The sequence below is a fragment of the Pogona vitticeps genome, chromosome 5 (genome assembly GCF_051106095.1).
Source record: "Pogona vitticeps strain Pit_001003342236 chromosome 5, PviZW2.1, whole genome shotgun sequence".
Classification (NCBI taxonomy): Eukaryota; Metazoa; Chordata; class Lepidosauria; order Squamata; family Agamidae; genus Pogona; species Pogona vitticeps.
Window position 1 is genome coordinate 52,825,354 of NC_135787.1, and position 27,841 is coordinate 52,853,194.

General features: G+C 39.0%; 1 protein-coding gene across 4 annotated transcripts in view; it reads left to right on the forward strand.

Annotated features, from left to right (window-relative positions):
• PALLD (palladin, cytoskeletal associated protein) overlaps window positions 1–27,841 on the forward strand; it is a 286,634-nt gene that overhangs the window by 83,471 nt on the left and 175,322 nt on the right. For 3 of the 4 annotated variants that reach the window (XM_020805524.3, XM_020805526.3, XM_073001463.2), the window contains 3 exons: window positions 25,908–26,086; window positions 26,523–26,583; window positions 27,536–27,641. In XM_020805524.3, the coding sequence (XP_020661183.3) occupies window positions 25,908–26,086; window positions 26,523–26,583; window positions 27,536–27,641 (346 nt within the window). The remainder of the gene's footprint in view (window positions 1–25,907; window positions 26,087–26,522; window positions 26,584–27,535; window positions 27,642–27,841) is intronic. The other variant, XM_073001465.2, reaches the window with a different exon arrangement.

Below are 27,841 nucleotides of genomic sequence, written 5' to 3' on the forward strand. Positions count from 1 at the left end.
ACCAGCTGCAGCCGCAAAATATGGCTTCTATTTGCGACCAGATGAACTTAACAGAAAAAGGCAGGAAAAAAGGGCAGGGAATTCAAATTATTAACTGTAGGTGGCGACGAGGCGACTTCTTTGTAGCTCTTTCACCCCAGCAGTTAGAGAGTGTGCATTGGAGGAGGCTTGGGACTGCCTCGCTTCTGCTTCTGAGTGAGTGTGTGAGTGTGTTTGTAGGGAGGCTTCGAGCTGTCTGGTAAGGTAAGGTGCTGTTTTCTGCTTTTTAAAAACTTCTGAGTGTGTTTGCAGCGTGGTTTGGGGCTGAGGGTTGTGTTTCTGTGCTGTGATGAGTCTTGGGGGGTTTGGTTTTTGGATCCCCCCCCCATTTCCAAAGGGTCTTGGCGGTCTTGATTGGTTTTTGGGTTTTTTTCCCCATTTCCAGTGGGTCTTGGGAGTTTGGTTCTTTTTTGCCTACCCCTCCAATTTCCAATCGGTCTTAGGGGGTTTGGTTGCTTTTTGAGTTTTTTCCCCATTTCCAATGGGTCTTGGGGGGTTTGGTTGCTTTTGGCTCCCCCCCATTTCCGATGGGTCTTGCACGTTTCCCTTGCTTTTTCCTTTGTTTTCTTTGCATTTCCGACCTGGTTCCTTTGTTCTCTGTGTATTCCCGATCTGCTCCGTTTGTTTTATGTGCATTTCCAATGGGTCTTGCATGCTTGATTGCTTTTCTCCCCCCCCCCCTTTCGGCCGGGATTAATTGCATTTCCAGTGAGTCTTGCAGTGATTTTTTGTAATGTTTTTCTTTGGCCGGAATGGATTAATTGCATTTCAGTGCATTCCTATGGGAAATGGTGCTTCGACTTACAACCATTTCGAGTTACGACCAGAGTTCTAGAACCAATTAGGTTCGTACGTTTAGGCACCACTGTACTCACTGTGGATACCTCTTCCTTAGGGTTCCTTAAATGGACTGGGCAGAAAATTGCCCTGTGGCAGCCCCTTTCAAATGGAGGCTTGTCCTCCTTAAAGTAGGACTTCTGTTTAGAAACAACAAAATGATAATCCGCTGCCCAAAATTATATTTCTGAAATGAAGAGGATCTTTCCATGCCAGAGCTGCTGAGGCCTACTCCCTTCCAGTTTTGGTATTCCAAACAAATTTCCTAGGCTTAGAATTGCTTGCTGCTAAGGACATACTTTTTGCATTTGACTCCAGCATTTGAATGCTATGGGCCTAGGATAAACAAAGTAAAGTAGAATATGCAAGCCTGAAATCTGCCCCCTTCTAATCTGGGAGCTCCCGCTTCAATGAAACTATGGATATGTTGGTGCACCACTTAGTGAAAGAAGCTCCAGCAGTGTTAGAAAGAAAAGTAGAAGCCTGATTAACCCCTCTTTGCTGAAATATTTAGTGAGCCATTTGTTTCTAAAAAGCAAGGTTCTTTACCTTACTTTCAATCAGAAGTGTATGTTTTCCTGAGCTGTTTTATTGTTTCATATGAGCAGAAACATCAGCACAGCTATTCCCTCTAAAGCAAGGTCTTCCCATTACATGGTGGAGGAATATCACATTACAGTTCTAGTGTTGGGCTGAGGCTAGGCGAGGAAGGTGCCAAAGGGAAATCTGTGTTTTATCATCCGGAAAGGCCATATAATGCTATGTGTTGTTTAGAAGGAGAACACATGCAGTTTCTGTTTTTAGGTTGTCTTTGCTTACTCTGCAAAATAGCCATTTTCTTTTTGGATGTAGAAGAGATGTTCTGTTTTTGGAATGACTTCTACTGGTGGAACTAAGGGGTTGGTGATTTATTCCCTTCTCTCTCCTCTGCCTAGGTGCCCTCAAAACCTGTTCCAGTGTGGTAGGAAATAATTGTGGAGCAAGTTTTAAATGACACAGAGGGCTACATGAGGAGGGAAGGGAAAACAAGACAGGTGTGAAATACAAAACAAGTGTAGTGTGAAGTGTGGTGCTAAACTTGGGAGTCATGGGTTTGAATACTCATTCGTCCATGAAGTTCACTAGTGAACCGTGGACCAATCACAATCTCTTAGTACTGTACTACTTACTCCACAGGGTTGTTGTGAAGATAAAGTAGGGAGAAGGGGAGCCATGTACATTGTTTTAAGCTCATTGGGAGAGGGGGAGAGGCAGGTGTAAATACCAAAAGTAAAGAGAGTACATAAGTCTACTAATAAAATAATAGTCTCAGAGATAGCCCAGAACTGTGTCTGCCCTATGTCTGTAGCTACTATTGGATGCACTTGGGTCCGTGGTCCTTCTGATTATTCTATCCATTCACAAAGTGGGACCACTAAGGAAAAGAAATAGGCAGATGGGGCTTGAATAAAGAGGTTGGACTCATGATTTACTGCACTTATCTGAGAGTGATTATGATAAGCATAAATATGCAATGCTATGAAAATTCCATGCATCGTTTAAATATAATATGTTCACATGTAATGCTAGGGCTTTGCTGTTGATGAGCATCCATATTTGAAATACAGCTGTTAATATGCTTGCTTTCACAGAAGAACTAGTCTTTGCAAATTGGTACTCCTAATGGACAGAAGGCAGCCTATATAGATTCAGCTATTGTGGGGTTTGATTTGTCAGCATTTTTTAGCTTCCATGTGAGAAAGTGAAGCAATTACTCAGTCAAAACAGAATTAAACTTGGCAGGATTATTATTATCCTGTCTCCTCATATTACTTTTTTTCTGCATATAATACATTGATTGTAGAACAGGAGATGGAACACATCCATCTTATCTTCCTAGTAAATTATAACCATTAGTAGTCTGCAGTCTTAGCCTGCCATTACTGGGTCACCACACAGCCATTGGAGACATTACTCCTATAAATGCTGTTGAATGTCCAGATGGAAAATTTTAAACTAACTGGAGATTAAATTATGTCACATTATCCCTTCCTTATGGACCATGTAACTTTTTTTAAAAGATGGGTATTAATCATGGTTTATTTGAACCTTTGCCCTGAGTTTGACTAATGTGTTTTTTCATCATTTCTTTAAATAAGGATTCATATGTATGATACCCAAGAGTACTCAAGACTAGCTTCTTGTTTAAATGTAATACTCCTATGACAAGAACCCAAATTGGCTAAGCTAGTAGGCCTATTTTGGGCCTACTAGAAATAGCCGTGTTGGAAGCCACAGAACACTCTCAAAAACATATCAGCTCCTCTGGGGCAAGTTAGAAGACATGGCCTTCTGCCAAATGAATTGCTGTGGCAATTTTGAGCACACAAAGCTTGCAGCTAATGAGTGTGGCCAGGAGCAAAAGTGAGATCTTAGTGGGCTGTATGAGGCCTCCATTCCATATATTAGCTACCAGTCGTCTAAACCTCCCACAAAGAGCCTATTATAAATCTTGATAAACTGTAGTTGTATAGTTACAGCTACAGCTATACTTCGTAAAGTTTCTGTTTTCCTCTCTGCTGTAATACTTTAAAAGGTATGGAGAACATCAATTGAAATTGGTTCATATTGTTCCAGGCACATATAAACTTTAAATGGGGTATACGTTATCAGTCATAAATTGTTGTAAAGAGTGTGGGCATTTTATGATTTTCTATAAATGGTAACATTTTTGTTCTATTACAACTTTTGTTCTGCTACAGCTACAATCATTGTTTAAAATGTGCTGTGTGTTTGAAGAATGTTGATGATATATGTCATTCAAAGCAATAATTTGAAGCCATTGCAATTGTTATTTGTTGGATTTGTAGCCCATTTCAAAATAAGATGGCTACTTTTTACATCACAGAGGAAGAGGGAATGCACTACCAATATTTTTGCAAGATTGGCCAAAAAAAAATGCTTGTGATTTTATATAGATACAAATTTCTTCGGTGTAGCTCTGTAACCCCTACAATAAACTACAATTCCCGTTTAGATGTAGCTAGGAAAAAAAATCTGTTTGGATAGTTCATTGGTCTAGGTCAGTGGTTCTTAACCTTTGTTACTTGGATGCTTTTGAACTGCAACTCCCAGAAACCCCAGTCAGGACAGCTGGTGGTGAAGGCTTCTGGGAGTTGCAGTCCAAAACTCCTGAGTAACCCAAGGTTAAGAACCAGTGGTCTAGGTCTCTGGCTGAAGTTGATGATCCGTAGGGTCCTTCCAGCTCTCTAAGATGATGATGATGATTAATGAAGCTTTCATGAGAGAAGAAGTGGAACACGTGGGCCTTTTGCCAATTTATGGCTTAATGGACCATAAACTTTTAAGTCAGAAATTATGTAGTTGAACATCCTATCAGTAGAATAGCCTCCAGGTGGAGATAATTGATGTCCCAGAGTGATTCTTCAGTGGAAGGCTCCTCTTAGGGCCACAGAAGTGTTTGTGACTAAAAGTAACTTTATGGATGGGGCTGTTTGTAAGGCTGGTCAGAAATAGGAAAGGCCTGTGCTATTGTCTATCCAGGTGATTATTAGTGTAACATCCCCAACAGCGTAGGCCTGCTTTGTAATTGGCGTCCATGTGTAAAGATGACCACAAGGACTTATTTAAGGTATAGGAGGCAGTTCTGTGGGATTAGATGGCTAAATTGCTTTCCCATTTACAACTCCAAGGGACCACTTCTGTCTGTCTGTCTGTCTGTCTGTCTGTTTATTTATTTATTTATTTATTTATTTGATTTATACCCCGCCCATCTGGTATATTCTACCACTTTGGGCGGCTAACAACAACACATATACAATTAAAATAATATAAATCCAATTAACATCAATGAAAGTAAAACATTCCAAAAGATAATAAGTGATAAATAGTAAAAGAAGAAAGTTAAATGCTGACAGGAGGGAAGGCCTGGATGTAAAGCCATGTTTTTAGTTGAATTTTAGTTGAATTTTCTGTCAAAATTCAGTGGTATGTCCAATGACTTTCTATGCAGAAGGGTGTCAGAGTGTCCTTTTATGCTGTAGAGCTTTGTGAGAGTGCAGAACAATGTGTCTGAGACGTTACAGGATTTTGTCACTAAAGGAAGTGGCAAGAAAGGCAAAGATAATGAGAAGCACTCTTAAGCATATTTATAGTTACCAATGTGATGGTGGGGAGCACAGAAAGGCAGATCAGTACCTAAATGTGGCCCACTGGTTAAGTATTGCCCACCCCATCCCAAGAGAAGATTATTCACTGTTTGTTTGCCATACCTCTGAAATGATGCAATGCTTTCATTCAGTTGAAATGGTTGCTAGAAGTAAGAAGATAGTCATTTGAATGATCTTTATTTTTAGCACTTTCTGTATTTGTGAGAGTATTGCTCATCTGACTTTAAGGGAGAGGACAGGCTAGAAATAGTCTAGTAAAGTGTGTGGGAAGCTGTTCAAAGTTTCTGAGATGAAACACTAGTAAAAACAAAGAAGAATGAATTAGGTAAGAGATCATGCATGAAATAATCTAAACCCCTGGCTTCAAGAAAAGTGATATCACCATTGGCCGTGATCATTTATTTGCCTTACACAGTCCCTCTGTAGACACTATTTAGTCATTCTGCAAAAACAAATTAACATTTTAAACTCCTATGACTTCTTAAAATGCTTTATACAGTACTAACAAACAGTAACTGCAGTCCACAATGATTTTAGTGGTTCTGGACTGTACCCAAAGTAACCATATTGCATACTGAAAACTAAGGGAACAGAAAGGAAATAAGTTCTTATATGAGAACTTTATTTCTTCCAGGTCATTAAGGGGAAATAAAGTAATCTAAAATAGCTTAGACGTTAAATATCACTGTTTGACTAAATGTTTTCACACAAAAGAAGGTATGTTGTATTCAGTGGCTGAAATCCTGTTGCTTATTGTAGTAAATAGCAATAGAGCAGGCCCACTGGGTCAGTGGAGATTTGATGAATCCATCTCTTAGCTCCATTGATTCAAATGGGCTTACTCCAGATGCAATGTACTAGACTAAAGTAAGTAGCAACAACAGTAGGCCCAATTGAATCAGTTGAATTTAAGGGGAAGTTGACTCAACAAATCCTCAGTGATTCAATGGTCCTGCTCTAGTCTGATTTATTACACTAAGCAATAGGGTTTTAGCCGCAATATATGAAATATATAATGTAGAAAGAAGCTGCTGTAAGTGGAAAACAAATTAAACTCTGCTAGGAAATCTGCTGGGGCAGATGCTGTAACCCAGGAGTGGGCTTCAAGTTGGCTCGGTAGGTTTGCTTGCCAAAGCCGAGTGTGGCAAAGTTACCTTTTTGGGGGGAATATATTTGCTACAGTCCTTCAGCCAGCAAAAAGAATTTAAAAAGTAGCTTTCCAAAGCCCTATGTTTAAGCAATAGAGGAACACAACTTTTAAATTTTGCTGTAACTGAAAAATAAAACAGCAAACCAGAAATGATGTGTATGACACTAACAAATGTCCATGAAGTAGGCTCTTTAATCTAGCAGCTCTAAGGCTCATTTGGAACTCAAAATATCAAGCAGATCACAGTCTTAAATACAGTAGTTCAATATTTTGTAGCTTAAATACATTGTTCCCACTTGTTTCTTCTTCCTACTTCACCTGTGCCTATGAATTACTTTCAGTTTTCAATGCCTCTGCTTAGGACAGTGGTTCCCAAACATGTCTGCTGCCCATTGTTCTTGGTTTCCAGAAGCACTAATCAGCTTAGCACAGGCATTTGTGAGGACTTTGTAAGGATCGTAGTCTAAGAACGTCTGGAGCCACAAATTTGGGCATTATTGTTTTGGATATTTTCAGTTATATCGGCTGCAAAATCTGCATGTGGCTACTTAACAACAGGCAATTCTATAGGCTCTGATGAAAGGTAGGATTACCATGAAGTTTTAGTAACTCCAAAAATATGTATGGATGGTTTTGGTATATGGTTTCTCCTTTAGTATTGTGTCAGCAAGCAACTTGAGAAATTGCATGTCATACATCCAGATCAACACATTGTGCTGGGTAGTATGGGAGGGGCTGAGTAACTTTATGGCTAATAATATTAGTAACTCTATATGTTCAGCATCAAATCTAATTCTGCAGAGCATAATAATACAAAGGAGGGTGGTCTTGCCATTAAAACAGTCCGCTGAGTCAAATACTGGGGCCCTGTTTAAGCTCTCCAAACTGTCAACATGGAAACAAACTGCTTACTCTTGCTTTCTCAGGAGAGAAATATAATAGGAAGGCATACCTTCCAAGGCTCTTTTTGTAAAGCGGAATGAGATAACCAGAAGGAATGCAGTACATGGCCTCAGTATTTCCTGAATCTAATGGCATTGACAGGCCAGCCAACTCAGTTAAGTTCAGTGGAACCCAATAGAAGTAGCTGAAAATGTATCTCCCATTTTCTGTTCACTACTTCCAACTTCTGGTGGATTCTTAGCATATGATTTTAAAGATCACCTTCATCACTTTGATGCTATTTAAAGTTATCTGGCCACAGAACTTGGTAACCACTATTAGTTTATGTTAATTATCTGGTTTAAAGTTAAATCTTTTAGCCATTGGCCAGAATCCAATTGCCAGTTCACATCTGCATGAGTGAAATGGTGGAATTTGTGATAACAAATTGCCACTAATTAATAAGATGTTGGTTGCTTTCCTGAGTACATGCCTGATCATGCAGTTGAGCACAATTTTTGGGAGGGTTTGACTTTTTAAAATAGCAGATAAATACTGTGTATTAACAGTTGCCACATACAATGTACTTTTATATTTATTTTCCTTCTATCTTTTACTTGTATTAGTATTTGAAGACTTAAAACAGAAGTGCAATATTCATGAACCAGGGTGAATAAAAATCAATAATTTTTAAACTTATGATTTAAATGTTTAAAAATGATTTTTTAAAATTTTAAATTGTCAAAAAAGCAATTTAAAAATGTTTAAAGTGGGATTTAAATCAATTTAATTTAAATAAAACCCACCCTCTCAAGAACTCTAAATCTGATTTTAAAATGTTTAAATTCTGCTACTCTTTATGTGCATTAAATTTTGTTCTTGTATAATGGGATACAATGGTAATTTTTAAGTGTAAATGATTCTATGGCCTGTAGTGCAAACAGAAAGATGGCAGCAAGACAATGAAAATATGAAATCTGTGTCTTTTTTGGGTGCATTTGAAGGCACTCTCTCTTTGAATGCTTCTTTACATAGTAGGACCTATCTCCCCGCTATATCTGCATGTTTCATGATGTTATTACGTGAACTGGTCACTAGAGGAAACCAGAAGCTATGCTATACAGTATAGCAGACCTCTACTAATGCAGCCTGCAAGCTGCTCCTGTCCGGCCTGCCTGTCACCGCTCCTGTCTGGCCTGCCCATCGCCACTGAGTGAGCCGGTCACCCAGCACGGCAGTAAGCTAAACTCACAAGATCCAACGCTGGGATCTCGCAAGTTTTGACTGCGGGGGAACGGAGGACAGGTGAGTTAGCTCAATGTCGATGTCCCCCCCCTTGCGGTGAACGAATTACAATGCTCACATAGTTAACTCCCTAAAAAGTAGTTCGTTCACCACAGGGCCTCACCCAATGGGTTTCATTTTATTTTTAAGTAAAGTTGGTTCAGCCCCCGAACACAGTTCAGATGTTTCATGCGGCCCTCTATAGAAATTAATTGCCCACCCCTGCAGTATAGGTAACTCACCACCATTTTGCATAGTCTCCCACCATCTTGAGGTGACTCCCTCTACCCAACAGAGCATCGTCATTGCCAGTCACCCTGGGTTATTGTCATTACAGGCACAGGGAGAACCCTGGATGCAACAGATTATGTAATATACTGTATAGGGTTTACTATTAGGCATGAGTTTTTGTATCCATGGGGTGGTGGTCTTGGAACTAATTCCTGCAGATATAGGGTCCTACTGTATATCAGTTTACCCTCAAGAGAGAGCTTTTTTTTTTTTTTACATTTGTTGGGAGTCAGCTTAGCATTAAATTATGTTTGCACATAATAGCTCTGTCTTTCCATGCATCTTTTCCTTTCAGCTAGCCTCATGGTATTGCTTGAGAACTTCACCAGACTATGGCCTTCATTTCTCTCCCTCAGAAAGAAGGGTAGAATCCTTGCCTTACTATTTTAAATGGATGCTTTGGAAGTAATATGGTAGTATAGTGCAATGGGTTAGTTGTTAGTAACTCCCCTCAATGCTAAAATGGGCCGGATATTCCCGCCACCATAATGAGAGCAGGTGTTCAAGTGCTGTACATTGTGCTCACGTTGACACCACAAGCGGATATATTCTATCTTTCCAGTCTTTCCTTAAACGCCCTTTGCAAACTGCTTTGGATCATTTCTTGAAACATTATTGCATACTTCTCCATGCATGTTAGAAAAATTCTGGCTTACAGTGAGCAACATTTCCTAGTTGTCCTCAGCATTCTATCATGGAAAGACTATGACTAACACTGCTGAATTAGATAATCACACACATTATTAAAGTCACTGCAGGTGGGAAAATGAAAAGGTAGCTCCAGTGTATACAACTGAAAGTCCAATTCTTCTTTTTCTCACACACTTTTTTTTTTAGCCAAACAGTAAGTAAATCACCCCCTTTTTTGGCAGAGAGCTGAAGAGGAGGGAGACGGCTGACATCTGAACAAATGAATTAATGAAACCACTTGAAAATGTAGATAAGCCTAACACACTTTGTCTTCAGGGTAAGACATTCCATCCAAAAGGAGGAAGTTGTACAAAAACATACAGCTTAATTACCTGTCAAAAGGAGCAAAAAGTCTGGAGATCTCACGGATAAAGCTATGATGTAGTTCTCACAGGTCTGCAACAAGAAGAAAGCTTATATAATGTGCTGCTTTTGTTACACAGGGTTAACACAGAATAAACTTCTGTATGATCTGACTGTTAGAATTTGTGGAGCTCTTATGCTTCTTGATGCCATTGATCATGGCATTTTTCTGCATTGCCTGCAGATGGTGGGAGTGGGGGATACTTTATTGTTGTGATCCTGCTCCTAATAGGCAAGGGGCTTTCATATTGTTGAACATGGTTTCCAGAAGTGTGCAGGAATTCTCCTAGCCAAAATTCTGGGGACTTTTGCCAAAAACTCTTTGAGTCTTCTCAGGTGTTTTGAATCACTAACAGTTTAGGAATGAAGTCTCCATCAAAGATAATGAGTCTTCATAAAAAAGGAGGAAGTGTCTGGTTGGAGCCAAGTTCTGTGTGAGCTGCAAAGTTATTGGTAGTCTCTCTACCCATTGTGCTTCAGTGTGCCTCTCAGGATAATAAAGTTGAGAATCAGAAGCAAAATATCTCATTATTTTTCTACTTCTAGTACTCAAACAAAAGACAGAAAGAGAAGCGGTTTGCATTTCCTAAGTCTGTGGAGTTCCTTCATGCCACAGAATTTGAAATGTATTGATGCATCAATCATATTGTAAGACAGAAAGCTTCTTTATAGAAGGTTAGGCTAGATCAAGTCTGTCTAACCAAATGTTGTTTATTCAGGTAGGTGGCATCTCCCCAACAGATACTTGATCTTTTTAATTGAGATGCTGCTGGGAATAAAACCCTGGGACTTCTGCACACAAAGCGTATGTTGTACTGAGCTGTGATCCCTCACTACCAATTACAAAGATAACCTTAGGCAGAAGATAGTTAGAGCTAAGGAAGCAATTCTGTTAGTAATCAAAACAGTAATTATTCAAATAACAGCTCATCTGTGTAATAATCCATTAACATTGTTTCTGAATCTAACAGAAAAGATAAAAACTTGATAAGTCATGATAAGTCATGATGATTTTTTTTTACCTATTTATAAACTTATTTATCTCATCTGAAGTTAGAGAAGCCAAGGCAAAAATGTTGAAACTGAGGCTACCTTAATTCAGTTTTACGTTTCTTTTATCTTTAACGTGAATGGGGGTTTGAAAGCCTGTCAAATATAAGATAGTTTGCTGTAAAGAAGGAAATGTGGCTTTTTAATTAGAAGCATATCTGTTGTAAACAGTAGTATGTTGTTAACATTTTTCTTGAGCCAACTCAAGGAAAGCCTTGCCTATAATTAATAGATAAATACTGTAAACATATTATCGTAAATTTTCAAAGCTTTTACTTTTAAGAAACTTCAGCAATCCATATTGGTTTTATCTGGTCTGAGAATTCCAATTCAACCTAGTGTCTGAGGATGATTGAAAATCACTTTTCTATGCAGTACAAGCCTCTGGACAGAGAATTACACTGGTGTAGGAAATCCCCTCTAACCTTTTTTTTTTTGAAGGCTGTACAACTCAGCAAGAAGATCTCCCTCCTTTTCTTACTAAATGAATAACTACTGCACAGCTGCCTTCTGTTCCACATAATGACTTAAAACTGCATTATTTAAAGTATGTTATCCAAACCTTTTGGTAGTGATCAGCTTTCACACAAGCATTTTCTCTGTTTGGATGAGGCAATGAACTCTATCAATGTGGAAGAAAACAATAGGAGTTGTATTTTCACTGTATTTTTTAAGTGCATGCAAGGAAAGACGCCACATACAGTATTCATTTTAAAGACTTAATTTTTTTAAAACTAGTGAATAAGTAAATTTATTTTGTTGCTTGTTCAAATCAACCCATCTCTTTTTGTTCCTAATTTTTTTCATTGTCTTACTGATTTCACTGGATGACCCAACTAACATTCTAGTGCCTGCAACTTCTCATGTTTTTCATGTAGATTGGCTGACATTTCTGGGCATGAATTTAAAAAAGGAATCACCAGATTCATTCAAAATTGTTAATTCATTTATTCATATGAATCAGTGTCCGAAATGAATATGAATCAATTAATTTTTAGAGATTTTTGATTTGTTGATTCATTGGGTTATAAAATGTCCTCCTCCGCGACACTTAGAAAGACCAAAATTGTAAGGAAGCTTCCCCTGACGCTCATCTACAATCCCTCCAAGTTTGGTGAAGATTGGGTTTTGGATGTCCCATGTTATACAACCACAAAGAGGGCTTCCTCAGGAAAGTTCCTACAGGTACCTAGAGACACCAAAATTACAGAAAAGCTTCCCATGACTCTCCTCTATGTGGGTGATCACGGAACAAAGGAAGGCTAATTGCCTGAGAACAAAGGAGTCGACAGCACGGATGTCCAAACCAGCGGAGCCTACAGGCAACACCCTGAGAGCTCTTTTATTTACTTAGCATGATTACATAGTATGTTGTTAGAATTCAGATAGGATACTAGTTACCTAATTGTAACCAGGATTGGCTGAAATAACCCTTTGATCTTATGCTCTACCTCTAAGTGAAAGGGAAGAATAAGGGCTTACGCTGCCTGCTGGCAGCTGCCACTTCCTGCCAGGAGTGTATGCACATCACTGGAACAGAATGCAGCTACAACCTTTAAGCAGAAGTTTCCCACATTTCCCCTTTTTCTTTTTTGTTAAGCAAAGGCACATATTCTTTCATATATTTGAGAACTACATATAAATCTTTTCGGTGAAAGCCTGAAGGCGAAGCTTTGAGACTGGTAGTTGATGGTGATTCACATTTATAACTGAAAAAATGGTCGTCATTCATTTTGAAGTTTTCTGTTACTTCATGAGGCAGGAATAACATACACCTTACTCAAGATGTTCAGTAAAAAGAACCTGATGTGGTAACAATAAGATGATGTTCATTCTGAACTTAAAAAAATGGCCCAAATGAACTTTGGTCAGTACTAAACCTACTTATACAAGAGCTGTCTTGCTGATGGAAGATGCATAGCTTCGTGTTGTGTTTAGTTTTTGTCTAACACAAGTCAGGTATAACTCACTAGAACCTTCAGTGATACTTAACAGAATAATCTTAAGTACTTAGGGATGTGTTTCACTTAATTTGTTTCCAGAATTGACTACTCAGAGGTGAATCACATTGAGATGAGTAGGTTTTATTCTTAGGTAAGTGTGGCGACATTTGTAGCAGTGCTGCTTCATTAATGAGTGTTAGGACTAGAGCAGGGGTCTCCAAACTTTTCAGAGTGAAGGCTACAACATACAGTACAGTGGTTCCCTGCATAGCGACGATAATCCGTTCCGGAAAAATTGACACTATGCGGATTCGTCGTTATACGAAAATAAAAAGCCCATAGGAATGCATTAAAACCCATTTAATGAGTTCCTATGAGCAAAAAACTCACTGTTATGCGAAAATCCTCCATACGGCCATCATTTTCGCTGCCCGGTAAGTGAGGAATGGGCGCGAAAACACAGCGGGCAGCCATTTTTTTACCTGGTGGCCATTTTGGAACCACCGATCAGCTGTTGGGAAAAGATCGCTATGCAATAATTGGCAAGCGAAACAGCTTACCAATCATCGCAAAGCAATATTTTACCATTTAAAACATTGCAATGCGATCGCTTTTGCGATCGCAAAATCTTCATCGCTATGCGGATTCGTTGTTAAACGAAGCGCTCGTTAAGCGAGGCACCACTGTATATGTTCCAGATTTTTGAAGGCCGAAGCAAAACGCAGACGTGCACATACGCCTGCTTGCCTGCCTGCACTCCCGCCCGCACGCCAGGCCAAATAAAAAGGCAAGGCAGGCCAGATGTGGCCCGCAGGCCGTAGTTTGGAGACTAGAGCATATTCACAGCTAATGTTAGCTAAACCAAGAATAACCAGAATTTATTTGTCATTATCTTTTTATCTTCTTTATGAGAAGCATTAAGGAAGAAATACCTGGAGGTTCTACTACGGATTGGTGCACGTCCTACTGAGATCCACAGAATTCTTCTGAACAAAAAGGGCCATGTATCTATAAATTTTATCACCTGAAATTAGAGAGAGAGAGAGAGAGAGAGAGAGAGAGAGAGAGAGAGAGAATGGCCTTATGCCTGGAAGAATGTATCTATGCAAGCAAATTTAACTTGGTTTTACTATTCAAAGGTTGATGGAAACCCTGACCAACAAATCTTAACAGAAGTGATTCATAGTCTAGAAATGTCAGATGGTGGTATACGTTTTGAATCAAACAATAGTTTATATAGTGTAATAGGAAAGCCAGCCCTGTAAAGGGAGGAATGGCATGTTTTGTTTGGTTTTCTAAATCTGATTTTGGTGGTTAACTGGCCTAAGGTGTAATTGTCTTTTAAATAATACTAATATCTTTGCATATAATAGTCATCAGAAATACAGCTCTTTCTTCCAGTTGTCCTTTTGGTGTCAGAGCAACTGCCACTTTAAATTAACTTTTAAAAGCATGTGGGAAGAGAGCTTTCATTATTCCTTTGTGACCCTTACCAAACATAGGTTGCAGCAGGATTATACATTAGAGGAAAATGTGAACTATTTTTTTTAGGACTGTGGCTTTTTAGACTGCTAGTGGCTGCTCAGCTTTACTGCTCTTATGTTCCTTTGCACTTTCTAATCCCAAATGTATAATCTTCTTGCATTTTATGTTTGTTCATATGTTCTTTCCTATGACTGGAGAGCAAAAAGAGCTTGGTGCAAATACCCAAGTGAGGAAGAAAGACCACTGTATAAAAATTGGGCTGACCTTTAGCCATTCAGATTGGTAAAGCATTTCTGTGCGTTTTTTCCTTCTTTCCTTCTTCTTCCACGCTCATAATCCCATGTAAAACAAAAATAAACTATCTGCACAGCAACCATATTTGGGTGCGCCAAAACTCATCGATTTTATTGGCTTTTGGCATCCCTAATGTTGCCTGGATGGCACTATTAAGGCTCCAGCAGATTTACCATTCATAAGAGTGAGATAGTTACTTCAAATAGTAGATCAAGGTCTCTGTGGAAAGAAAGGAAAAGGTTAATTATTCAGTGTTGGTTTCTGTTGCAAAGCAAGAGAGAGACTTGAGTACCAAAACAACTTGATTGTCAGAGCTTGGAAGCATTCTTTTTTTTAACAAAACTCCCTGAACCTCCCAGCCAGAATGGGCAAAATAGGCTGCCCAAAGGACTCTAGAAGTTGCATTCAGAGGTGTAACATTTCTGTGTTCTTGATTTTTTCTGCCTTAGCTTGAGAACAGCAAGGCAATCATCTGCTGCAAAACGTTCTAGGTGAGCTCTGTCAAAAGGTAGTGCTGTAAGCCTTAAATAAAGTTGTCCATGTGTTGTATGCATTGTTCACTTAGGCTGCTTAACGTGTGTAAAACTTGCTTACAGTGGCTGCTGCAAATGCAGTGATACAGGGACTGTACTCCATGTCAATACAGTTGGATAGAGTAGCTTCCTGCACAGTTCTGAGTATTTTTGCTGTTGTACCAAAATTTGGAGTTTAAAAAGGAACAGAGTCACTGCTCAAACAGCTGTATTCATTTCAGTAGTTTGTCATGGGGATCTATATTCATATGGCTGTCTTTCAAGGTACCTCTAACATACCTGAACCGTCACATTGAATGTTTTTATTATTTTTACTTAAAGAATTTTGCTTTTTGGTTAACTCTTTGTGTGTAGCATATGGTTTTATAAGAAACCGTTCTGCAGATATTCTTGCCGATGAAGATTTGTAATTGTTTGAATGAAGCAGTTTAGATAGTTCTCTGTAATGTTTGGCGTTTCATAATAGAAACAGATGATACATTGTTTGAAAGTACAAAGAATTCATCCTGCATTTAGATGTCAGATAGAGGATATTTAACTTTGTGGTGGACCTAGGTGGTGTGCCTTGGGCCACAAATGAAGACAAACATTTTTGGAGAGTGGCTAATAAATGGCCACAGCCTTATGGCCACAGCATAAATTAATACAGTGGTGCCTCACATTACGATGTTAATTCGTTCTAGCAAAATCGCTGTACAACGAAAACATCATAAAGTGAAATTTAAAAGCCCATAGAAACGCATTAAAACCTGTTTAATGCATTCTGATGGGCTTAAAACTCACCATCCAGCGAAGATCCTCCATAGGGTGGCCATTTTCGCTGCCTGTCTTGTGAGGAATCTGTGCCTAAACACAGCAGGGAGCCATTTTATTTTCCCGGTGGCCATTTTGAAACAGCCGATCTGCTGTTGGAAAATCATTGTTTTGCGAAGAATCAGTTCACGAAGCAGGGAACCCATCATCGCAAAGTGAAATTCCCCCATAGGAAACATTTTGCGATCGCAAAAGCGATCGCAAAAAGTTCATCGTAATGCGATTTTGTCGTCAAACAAAGCAATCGTAATGCAAGGCACCACTGTAGATCCAAGCATTGGGCAGCCTGCCTGCCAACCAATACATGTACTCAGCCTTCTGCTGAGTACCCAGCCAAATGGCAATGAAGTGATTACCATTCAGGGTCTCTTTCAAGAGAAGAACAGCATAGGCATTTCTCCCTTGAATTGCATGAGTCTAAGCAGCATAGTTTTGGTTATACAGTTTTTAAATAAATATATATATGAATATTTCAGTAAATAAATACATATTCAATATATATTCATTGAATACTTTGTCCCTGGCCACCCAGAACCAGGGGCATTAGTTCAACACCTAAAGCATCAAAGTAGTCTGTTTGACCCCAAACACAACATCTCTAATTTAGTCTCTAGATGAGGGTGGTAATAAAGAACTTTAAGGCTCATTACACATAGTAACACATAGTATGATATGGAAAGGATTGTCAAAACAATGGAAAAGAAGCCCAATAGAGAGAAATGGTGTGTGTGTTTGTGTATGTCTCTGTGTGAGAATCAACTGTTCGTGCTTTGTAGTTGTGGTTTTGGGGGCATAAGACTTATATATGAATTTTGAACTACATGGGGGTCTATTATTATGAAAATAATAGACTAATAAGTAATACTCCTCTGTAGAGATGTGCATGAACTGTGTGTGGTCCAGTGGTTTGGAATGGTTTGGTGGTTTGACTGCACAGCTGTCCTTCAGTCTTCCCTTGCCCTTGCCTCCACCGATGGACACCCAGTCAGAGGCAGCAGTGTGGCTTCCTATCCTTGCCTCTTCTGGGCAATGCCTCTGAGTGGGTGACCCCCAGAGAAGGTGGGGCAAGGGAAGCTGGTGTACCTGTGGAACAGTTGCACAGCCGCAAGGTGCTAAACTGTCGTTCGTGACCATCTCAGGCACAAGACTACTAGATAAGGACCACTGCCACTTCTTGGAGAAGCCCAGAATATTTCTCCCCCCCCCAAAGGTGGGGCACGCCTACTAGCATTCACTGTCAAGATGCCTTTCAAGATCCTGGACCCTAGAGGAGGCTCACTTATTTCATCCACAAAACTATATCTGGCCTTATTCACATAGCTACCAACTCTGTGCTGTTGTCTCCAAGGCTTTGACAAGATAGTAAATTGTCAGGGAAATACATGCACCATAGCTTCTCCCCCTTTTATCCGTACCCACTAAGTGTCCTGCCACAATCAAACCATCTTCATTCTGCTCTTGACAGGATGGCTGGGTGGATGAAGTTCAAATAAAAGCTTAATGTCCTCCCCTCAGGTTCACCTGTACCTTCAGCCAAATGAGCAACTCTCAGATTTGCCGGCTCAGCGGACAGTGACACTGACTTGTAGGATTCAAGGAGCCAGCTGGAGAAAGAAAAAATGGTGGATCTCTTGTCTGAGTTCCTTCATTGCAACACTACAAATCAGTGAATTGGGGGATCTGGGCAACATGATGTGTAATAGTATATTTACACAACACAGTTAGAGGAATATGATCTCAGTTTTAACTGCCATTACTTAACAGTGTGAGATTTATAGCCTGCTGGGGTATTTGGAATTCTGTGGTAAAAGAATGCAAATGCTGTAATTCAGGGAGGTGTACTGTAATTAAAGCTCTATATCACACAATTCCAGTTATCTCAGCAAATTACAATTTCTCGGACTGTATACACTGGAGTCAGGACGACTAAAGTGATATTAAAATGCTATAACTATATACTATAGTGCAGACACATTCCTAGTTTTCTTGTGAGCCTTGATAAAAGTTCTCCTTTTTGATTTCTGCATTATTTTTGTCTTCTGCAGTTGGTACCATTGAGAGGAGCATGGCCTTGAGTGAGTTGTTATTAGCAGAATAGTTTCCCATTGTACTTAACATAACTCTTTGGATGAGGGGAAAACGGTAGAAGGAAAGCAAATATTTCTGGTATTTATTGGTAAATCATTGTTGGAATGCCTTGTTAACTAACTTGGCACTAACAAATAATTTGGCCATAGCTGTTTTTAGTGAGAACAAAATGTAATTGGGACAGTCTCTGGATCACATGTGGTCATGATATGCAGCATCTCAAGGAATGTCACGCACTGGTAAGGACTGTGTTTAGACAGTACTACTTCAGACCACTGGAGCAGGGGACACTTCCATGACCTGAATGCTCTTTTGTATGAAACACAATTCCATGTAAGCAGAACAGGAGCATAGTCAATGAGAAGATCAAGGGGAACTTGATGGCACTGAAATACCATAAGGACTTACTTTTCATGGATGAAAGAGTAAGGGCTTGTACTCTCTTGCCTTTATGAATAGGGAAACGGGACCAAGTTTAACAAACACTGAATAATTGCACCTACTGAGGTAAAGTATTTCTGTTCCTGAATTTGTTGCAATCTTGCTTCTCCATTATATTATTCTGGGAAATGCTTATTTTTAAAAACTTGAGGAAGGCCCAGAAGTTGGAAAAGAACATATGAGAAAGGCTAATTGGAGAAAGAAAGATTCCATGATAGGGCAGGAAAAATGAGTCAGCAGTCCCCCCACAAATTGATTTCTATTCTTCAGTGGGGTGTGGGTATGTATGAGTGTGTGCGTGTTTTTGAGAGCTCTGAAACTTGCAAAAAAAAGTAATGTCTCTGATCTAAAAACCTACAGTACAGAATGTTTTGGTGATTCATTTAGAAGGAAATTCCATTCTGGACCTGTGCAAAGATAATTTCTGTTCATTATTTATAAATTGCAGAGCTAGGTTATGGCATAGAAGGAGCTTAGTACCCTGCTGCTCCAAATCTGAAATGCACAGTGGCGCACAGCATCATGCTCCCTCACATACGGCATTTTGCTGGCACTGATTCTCATCAGTCTTCATCCAGTCCATTCTCTCACTTAACTGGCTAAAAGGAAAGATGTTTTAAAATTCTTTATAGGTTTGTGTGGGTGGAGGGGGTTGAATTAGGTTACCTTTGTAGTTCCTTTCAATTCTTACTCTCTTATGTTGATGCAATGAGTTGCTAGTTGTGTACTTGTGTCATGGAATGGAAGTTTTGGTTGCATAGATTCCATGTCTGTTCCAGTGATCAGATAATCTAGGACTTAGGTCCTCTATTGTGCCACATCCATTCTGTTCCACAGTAGTGGTGGAGCTACCATCAACCACAGCCTTGGATAGCATATCCGTATTTCCTAAAGAAGCAGTTCTCAGCCTCTTATTGTTTTGGTCTTCAGTTCTCTGAATCCCCGACCAATGGCCATGCAAAAACAGTTGGGACACCAAAAATGGAAAATGAGTAGCCTGGTGATATTCAAAAAGTGTAGTTCTTAATAGCATAAACTTTCTCAGCAACTTTGGAACTTGACTGAATGTGGAAGACCCTTAACACAGCATGTTAAACAAAAGATTTTTTTTGCTGATTCAGTGAACTGAAAAACAAGGATGCAAGTCATACAGGAGCTATGATTTAATATGAATTTTTCTTGATTCTGTGCAGGAGCTGTTGCAATGTTGGCATGGGTTGTAAGCTTTCTGTTGTAAGAGAAAAATTACTCTAAGTCCTAGTGGCTATGAAGAATTTTAATGCCACAAATAAAGGCTGCAGTCCATCCATCCCAGAATTATGCATGCTTATTACTGGGACATAAGCTCTTGTAATTGTGGACTGGGTGACTGCCAACATCCTTTCTTCAAATTGAAGGGTGTGAACCCCTTAACTTCATTAATCGTTTTTAAGAACCAGCTCTGCAGCAACAGCACAATAGCGATCCTTTGTCATCATTTAATTATTAATAGTTTTTCTCAAATAACAAGATGTAATGTGGACTCAAATATAAAGACTGTGGAGGAAGTTGCTGTAGAAAGAAAATGCAACAAACACAATTAATGTGATGAATTAAAAAACTGCCAGGTTATTAAAATGAAAAATAAGGACATTACAAGAACCTATGTAACTGTTTTCTCTCTGTCACAGAGCTGTGCATTCTTGGGAGAGGAAGCGAAACTGAAAGAAACTTAACTTTATAATACAGTATCTGGAATTTAACCCCAAAGGTTCCATGATTAATCTACCAATGGGGTTTCCTCCATTAAAGATAAAACTCTCCATAATCCAATTTTCACTCTTGCTTCTCATGCATCTTTCATATGCATTGAAAACTGGTGCTGTCCAGCCAGTTGGACAGAATGGTCCAGCCAGAATGGTATGATGTTCAAGTTTGAGCTGGAAATGTTTGGGTTAATATTTTGCACTAAAATAGTTGAGCTGGTTGCTTAATTGCTGGAATGTGACGAAGCAGCTTTCAGAGACTGCGTCACTGCAAGTGATTAGTAGAAGTCTAATAAGTTTTGCTTTTGTCTTTGCTCGTCCTGAACAAATGGTCCCTGGACCAGAGCTTTTTACTTAAAATTCCCACCATTGTTCCCACCTTAAATATAGTGCCTGTCCTGGCCCACAACTCATTAATGTTGTATTTATCTAAGTGAAAGGATCCTGGATATAATAAAACATGCTGAATAATCTCTGTTGCCCAAAGGATGAAAATAACGCTCAGGAGAGGAGATCTCATAAAATCCAGGGTCTTGGCAGTTTAGAGTGAGTGTTGTCTAAATAGCTACTATAGCAAAGAGAAGAGGATAAAGAACACAAAAATATTCACAGTGCTGGATACATGTGTTTCTAGTCTGTGTCTGCAAAACTGGGCCAAATGAGGCTACTGAGTAAACAAAGGACGTTTATTAGTTCCATGCAGAAATGATATGTTCTCTCTGGTCATAATAGAACACACAATAGGAGCGGGTTAGAATTTAATTATAAGAAAGGAATGGTACAATGTTTTAGTTCAATCCATCATCATTTCCTAGCCTTGAGGCATGTAGGGTTTATTCTTTCTTCTGCAGGGGGGGAATTGTATACATAGTTTTTCATTAGCAGGAATGGGAATCACTTTGCATGCATGAGCCGCAATTGCACATTGATTAGAAGCGGCAACGCTCTATTGTAGAGTGCTTCTTAAATAAAAATAAACATTGTTTCACTGGGTTTTTTGTTTTTTATTTTGTTTTGCTGAGGCTCATACTGCTGTTTTGCTAACCTTGTACTGTACAGGGAAAGGCAATCATGTCATATGGTACTCTGTGGAGGTTCCTGCTTTGGACACTAGCATGTGGCCCACATACTCTTGAGTTGGTCTGATAGTGAGATGATTTAATGCATTGTGTATTCACTAAAGCATATAACACTGTGTGGGCAGTATTTAATTTTTATTGGAGGCTGGACCTAAGACAGATTGGTCTTATGAAAGAGCACCCCTTGAGCCAGGATGACTTGAAATACATAAATAATTAGAAGCTGTTTATAAGCATGCAAGAATGTATATTGTGAAATTGTAACCCTTTATATTCATTTATGTAAATAAATGCATTGACATGATCATTGGCATCAGGGCAACAGCCCTACTCCCTTCCAGTCTTATATGTGTTTCTTTAGTAACTAAAATAAGTCAGTGTGCATATATTGTTGACCATGGGTACAGTTTAACGTGGCAGTCTGAGCACACTTGTGCATGATGGTTACACCTCAGGTGTTGGTACCATGAAGCCAGTAGGCTGCATGTCAGTCCCAGAGACTCAAATGTGGATCTGACCACTGTTGCCCCCCCCCCCAGCATACCACACTAAGGAATTTTAAAGAAGGTTTTTGAGGAAAAAATGGTCCAAAGTCCTCCTGTTTTCTCTGTAAGTGTGACTGGCAGTTTTGTCATGTTTTTAGGATGCCCCACTAGCCCTGGTCATTGATTCATCAAGCATCCATCATTGTGGAATGATGAACTGCCCACAATACCCTCAAACCATCTTCAAGCAGGCCTGGATGAACAGTTTAAATCTCCTCGTAAACGAGGTGCACAGGAGAGGATCATATCCTTGTTCATGTGCTGGTGGGGTTTTTGCCAGTGAATGGTAGGGTTAGGAAATGGATGAGGATGGTATGTTTCAATCTCTGCATTGAGGAAAACTTTACAAGTAATTCCCTTTCATTAGAACCAGACAACAACCTTTTGTCCAAATGTTTTAGTGTAGCTCAAAATGTACAGTATCAGACTTTTTATATGTTTTCATTGTGGAACTTAGATTTTTTTTCAATATCAGTATTTGCTTTAAGCCATGCTCTGAAGGTTTATAAACACCAATATTGCTAAAAAGAATAAAATAAAAAGAATGGAAAGGAAAAAATGAAAATGAAACAAACAAACCAGAAGTGGAAGTGGCCAAAAGTGCACTTCAGATTTTATAAAATGGATATTTTCCAGTGTGAAAAAACTGTAAAGAAATTCCATTACCTGTTTAAAAAGAGAATCCATACCCCACCCCCCGAAAGGCCTGTATTTTTCGGTAGTGGGGAATGGGAGAAAGGTGAGGCCAAAAAAATAGACTTGGCAGCCACACTTGATCCATCTATGCTTTAAGCCAGTCTCTCTCTTTCTGAGTGCCATTTCAGTTAGTGAAGTTAGCTATCATTATGTCATATTTCCACCTGTCTCTTGATGTGTGGATTAGTTGTTCTTTATTAAGGCCCAGTTAGTCTCTGATATTAAGCTTCCAAGAAATCCGCCTTCTACCTCTTCCATGTTTAGTCTCAATCTTCCCTTCAGTGATGTATTCCCGTATATTTATCATGATGAATTAGGAGTGCAAGATATTAGAACTTACGTTTTTTTTTAATTTAAATCAACACTATTTCTTTTTGCTTTTCTAACTGATGAAGTACCTTGTTGTCACGACCCCCATGTGGCTCCTGCTTGTTTCATCAAACTAACAGCTCACGCTATGTGCCCCTCAGCTGCCATCAGTTGATTTCATCAACAACACCATTATTAATAATCGAGGTCCAGGCCATATGATATTTTAAAAGAACCAAATAGAAATTGTTTATTGTTACAGTTGTTGATAGAATAAGCAATGTTGTTAACTCTTAAGCAAACATTCTCCTTTATCTCTCTCAACCACCATTCTCCCGTCCAGGCTCCAAAACTTTCTCAACTCTCAATCTCCTCATCTCTCTAACTCTCTCAAAATTCCCTTTCTATTTTCCCCTCCTTCTGAGTCTCTTATATCTAGTGACTCCGCCTCCAGCACTCCCATTTGTCTATGCAGATAGCATATGAATATGCATGACCTGGGCAGATGCCACACTCTTCATTCTTTATCGGTCTATGGGATGCGAAGAATTTTTCTGTATGACCACATTTCAAAAGCATTTGTTCTGTTGAGCATCTCCTTCTTAATAGACTAAATCTTACATCCACATTGGAGGGTTGACCATCTGTAACCAGATAGGACATACTCAGTCTCAAATATATTTTAATCTGTTTGTTACACATTTTCTTCAGCTTTCTAAAATTAATAATGGTAATAATGATAATAATGTTAATAATAATAATATGGCACATTTCTCCCAAGAAGGGACACAAAGCAGCACACAACATTAAAATTCGCACAAATTAAAAAAACAATAAGTTATATATTAAAAGATAAACAATATATGATTTAAAATACAATTAAAAGATTGAAACATGAAAAAGATTAAAATTATCTGCTAAAATAGGGTTCACGGATTCAGTTATAATTGTTAAAAGCCTGCCTGAGGACATGGGTCTTTTTTTTTTGTTTGAAAGGATAAAAGGGAAGGGGCCATCCGGATTTCCCAAGGGAGAGAGTACCATGACCTGGGAGCTGCCACAGAGAAGACCCTCTTCCGTGTCCCCATCAGCTGTGCTTGTGCTGGCAGTGGGACTGAGAGGAGGGCCTCCTCTGCTGATCTTAATCGCCAAGAAGGTGCTTATAGGGAGATACAGTCCTTCAGGTAGCCTGGACCCAAGCTGTATAGGTAACGACCAACACTTTGAACTGGGCCCAGAAATGGACTGGTAGCCAGTGCATTTCTTGTAACAGATGCATCATATGCTCCCTGTAGTTAGCCCCAGTCAGTAGTCTGGGTGCAGAGTTTTGCACCAGCTGAAGTTTCCGAACCATCTTCAAAGGCAGCCCCACATTATTGTGTTACAGTAATCCAGACAGGATGTAACTAAGGCATTTGTCACTGTAGCCAAATCTGACATCTCCTTTCCATATGATAGAATTTTTATTCTTTAAATTTAAATTCTTAAATTAAAATAAATTTTATTCTTTAAATTTGCCAGATAAAACTCAACTATATGAAATTATAATGGGTTTCTTAGCTAGCTAGGTGGGTAACAGACTGCAGTGCAAGTGAGTCACAGGCAGTCTTTTCTTAGGAGATTTCCAGCTCACAATGCAAGTGAAGTTTGATATGGCAGACTTTGTTTGGGAAAGAAAGGTTCTGACTACTGAAAATGAATTTTAAGTCTTGGGTGAGGAACGGTATCTGTACCTTCATATGATCTATCTTGCTACTGTTAACCTCTAATTTCTCTAAATTTTAAGGGTTCAGAGCGTCTGATAATGAATGTTACGACTGCATCCATTAGGTATTTGTAGGAAAGGTTCCTCAGACGTGCTTGGTGGTAAATGAAAACAAGCACTAAGTAAATGGATTTACCTCCTTGTCTTGTAGCAGATTTAGGACTTTGTAACTGTTTTCAATTTATTTCCAGTTACTGTTTAAAAAATTATAGATTAACATATCTAACTGAATGTTAATAGTCAACACAAATGAATTCAGTTACTGGTTGGTCTTGCTAATCTGAAAGAATGTGATTTTAAAATTAGGCTACCCTTGTGTTGCTTTCCATTCAAGTGCTTATCTACTTTCTCCTACACATTCATTAATACAGTATTTGTATAAAATAGTGTATTCACATGAGACCTGTTCAGCCATTACAGAATTCAGTTTCTTGAGGAAGGTTAGATGTGAGAAGCTAGCCCCATCATTTTCTCATTATGAAGTCATAAGTGTTCATTTGGAGAAGTGACTTGGAAATTGGCAAGGCTCGGTGCTCTCCTTCAGGAATATTCAAGAAATTGCCGTTTGTATTGCCTAGACTAGAGGGCTTTGGTGCTACTGTGTACCACCTCTCTATTACATAGGGTTGTATTTTTTATCGGATGTTAAAAAAAACTAATTAAATCCATGGACAGTTTTAGTAGCGTTATTATAACCACTCTGCGGTATTTCCCTGACTGCTGATGAAACACCATTGAGCTTTAGAACTAATAAATAGTAGGCAAGATTGAGCACAGGTTACTGCGGGAAAGGGAAGGGATCTCGGAATTTGAAAAATATTCAAAATAGGGCTTATTTATTCAAAGGAAGCCAAGATTTCACTTTAAAAAAGAATCCTCCTACAGAATGTATACTTCAAAATCAGTGAAAGCAGACTTATTCCAGTTTGTAGCTACACTAATTCTAATATTGAAAACATATAAAGGGGAGATGATTTCAGGATTCTTGTTCATACCAATCAGCATTCTGGTTTGGAAGTCCCTACTCCCAAGGGTGGGGCTTGGGAGGGGCTGCCTCAGGGCTCTTTGTATAGTGGACGAGGAATCACTACTGGCTGACTTGGCCTGAGGGGTAGGAAGTCTACCTCCTTTTCTTTACATATTAGTTAGAACCCGATAGAGTACGAAAAGGCTGTAAGGTTTGCTAGAACATACTGTAGTTAACTTAGAGGAGGGAAGGTGTGTGGTACTCTGAACTGAGGGACTTGTCACCTTTTTGTATAAGAATTAAGGGAAAACCCTTCCTGTGTGCCATCAATATTTTCTGTCAATTGATACTTGTAATTTTAATGTATGTTTATACTTTATAACAGATTTATGTTATGAACATTCATAAGTAATTTCTTTTTTTCTAAACTGGCCCTGTTTTAACTGCAGGTGGTTCTGTGAAGGGAAAGAACTACAAAATTCTCCAGATATTCAGATCTGTTCTGCAAGTGGAGGACTCCATAAATTGATCATAGCAGAAGCATTTGAGGACGATACAGGGCGCTACTGTTGCCTGGCTTCAAATACTCTTGGCTCTGATTCTACTTCAGCAGAATTATTCGTTGAAGGTAAGAAAGCATAGCTACATATATATAGATAGATGGGAAATGAAGGAGCAGAATATCATACATTAGATTTCTTGCTTTCAGGAGATTTATAGCTCTGTTCCTGACTTTGTACAAGGACTAGGATACAATGCCTGTATTTGTGCGTACCTACATAGGGTATCTGGAATGACAGCCTATTGTGCTACTTCTGATTCTGTCTAACTTAAATTGTCTGGGTTTTTTTTTTTTTGTTCATCACTTCTGTAAAACTCCAATGTCTGGAGCAGACACTTTAAAGAGTTGATATGGTTCTGTAAATCTTAAATCTTAAATGGAATGATTGTCAAGTTTGTAAGCATAGAAAGTATTGCTCTTATTAAAATGTTGTTTTGATGTGTTGCGCATATCCAGAACAGTGTTTACTGTATCTAAATATGCTGTTTTCTACTCATCACAGGTGCCAGCTCCTCAGACTCTGACAGTGACATTTCCAGATCAAAATCTGGAGCCATGCCACAGTACGTTTACATAGCAAAACCAATTTATATATTGTGTTTCTAGGACACTCTGGAAAGATAATTGCAAAGTTGTTCTGCTTCACCTGTTCCTCCTGGGGGGACTCCATGGGGACACAGCAGAGATTATCCAGGGTTAATTAACAATCAGGTTATGTTATAACACAGTATTGAACCCTGAACATGAGGCACTGTGGGTATGGATTCTCATTCAGAGTTTCCTTTTAGAAAGTCTGTTCTGGGTGGGCTTTCAAATTCAGAGTGGATTTGTGTTAAGGGAATAGTTAAGCATTCTTTCAGCCAGTTGTGTCTGCGTTATTTTTGCTATTTGTTTTCACTTTTGTCTTAAGTCTGCCATTCTGCTAGATCTGCTAGAAATAGACACACACCAACTTGCAAGCATATACAGTAGTGAGAGGTAAGAATCAGATTTTCAGACTTCCAAGACTCCCAGGCCCATAATTTGACAGGAATCTATAGACAGAATTATGGGACCAGTAACCCCTCACCTCCATGCTGTTCCCTCACCACACCTTTGAACTGTGAAAAAGAATGCCTTGCTATACCATGAAAATTGTGAGGATTCCCTGTGACTCAGAGGGGTGCACAGGGGTATGAGTTCCAATTGAGGTTATTTCCATATAAAGTGCAATAGCCAAATTATGGGTCTGGTAGTCCTTGAATTCTGTACATCCCACCCATAGCGAGAGTTAAAGGTTTAACTCCTTTGTTTCCTTTTTATAACTGAATGTATATGTATTAAGATGAGTTATACCAAATTCTTATGGCAATAGCTCTGCCACTGGTGTGAACAGAAGATGTAGTCCAACATATGTGGAAGCCAGAGTTGTCTGGAATAGGTTTTTTAATCTATGAATCCACTCAGTAAGAGCCTGTAGGTGGAAAGCTAACTTTTTTTGTCTCTTTCTTTTTTTTTAACTGAATATTTTGTCAGGGCCCAGAAGAAAAGTACTTCTGTTTCTTTAACAATAGGACCTTCTGCTCCAAAGGCTGGGATCACAACAGCAGTAATCCAACCTATCTCTGTGCCTAATCCACAGGTATGTAGATGTCACATTTTATGGCATCAAAAGTTTCCTCATGTTCTCAGAATTACATGTCAAATTAATATACAAATAAAATGAAGTACATTCTTTCCATGTTGGGCGCTTAAGTGCTGCTGAACTATACCACTAGAGTTCTCTAGCAGAGAATTCTAAATGTACTGAGTTGTCATTATGTGGTGTCAAGTTGCATCTGA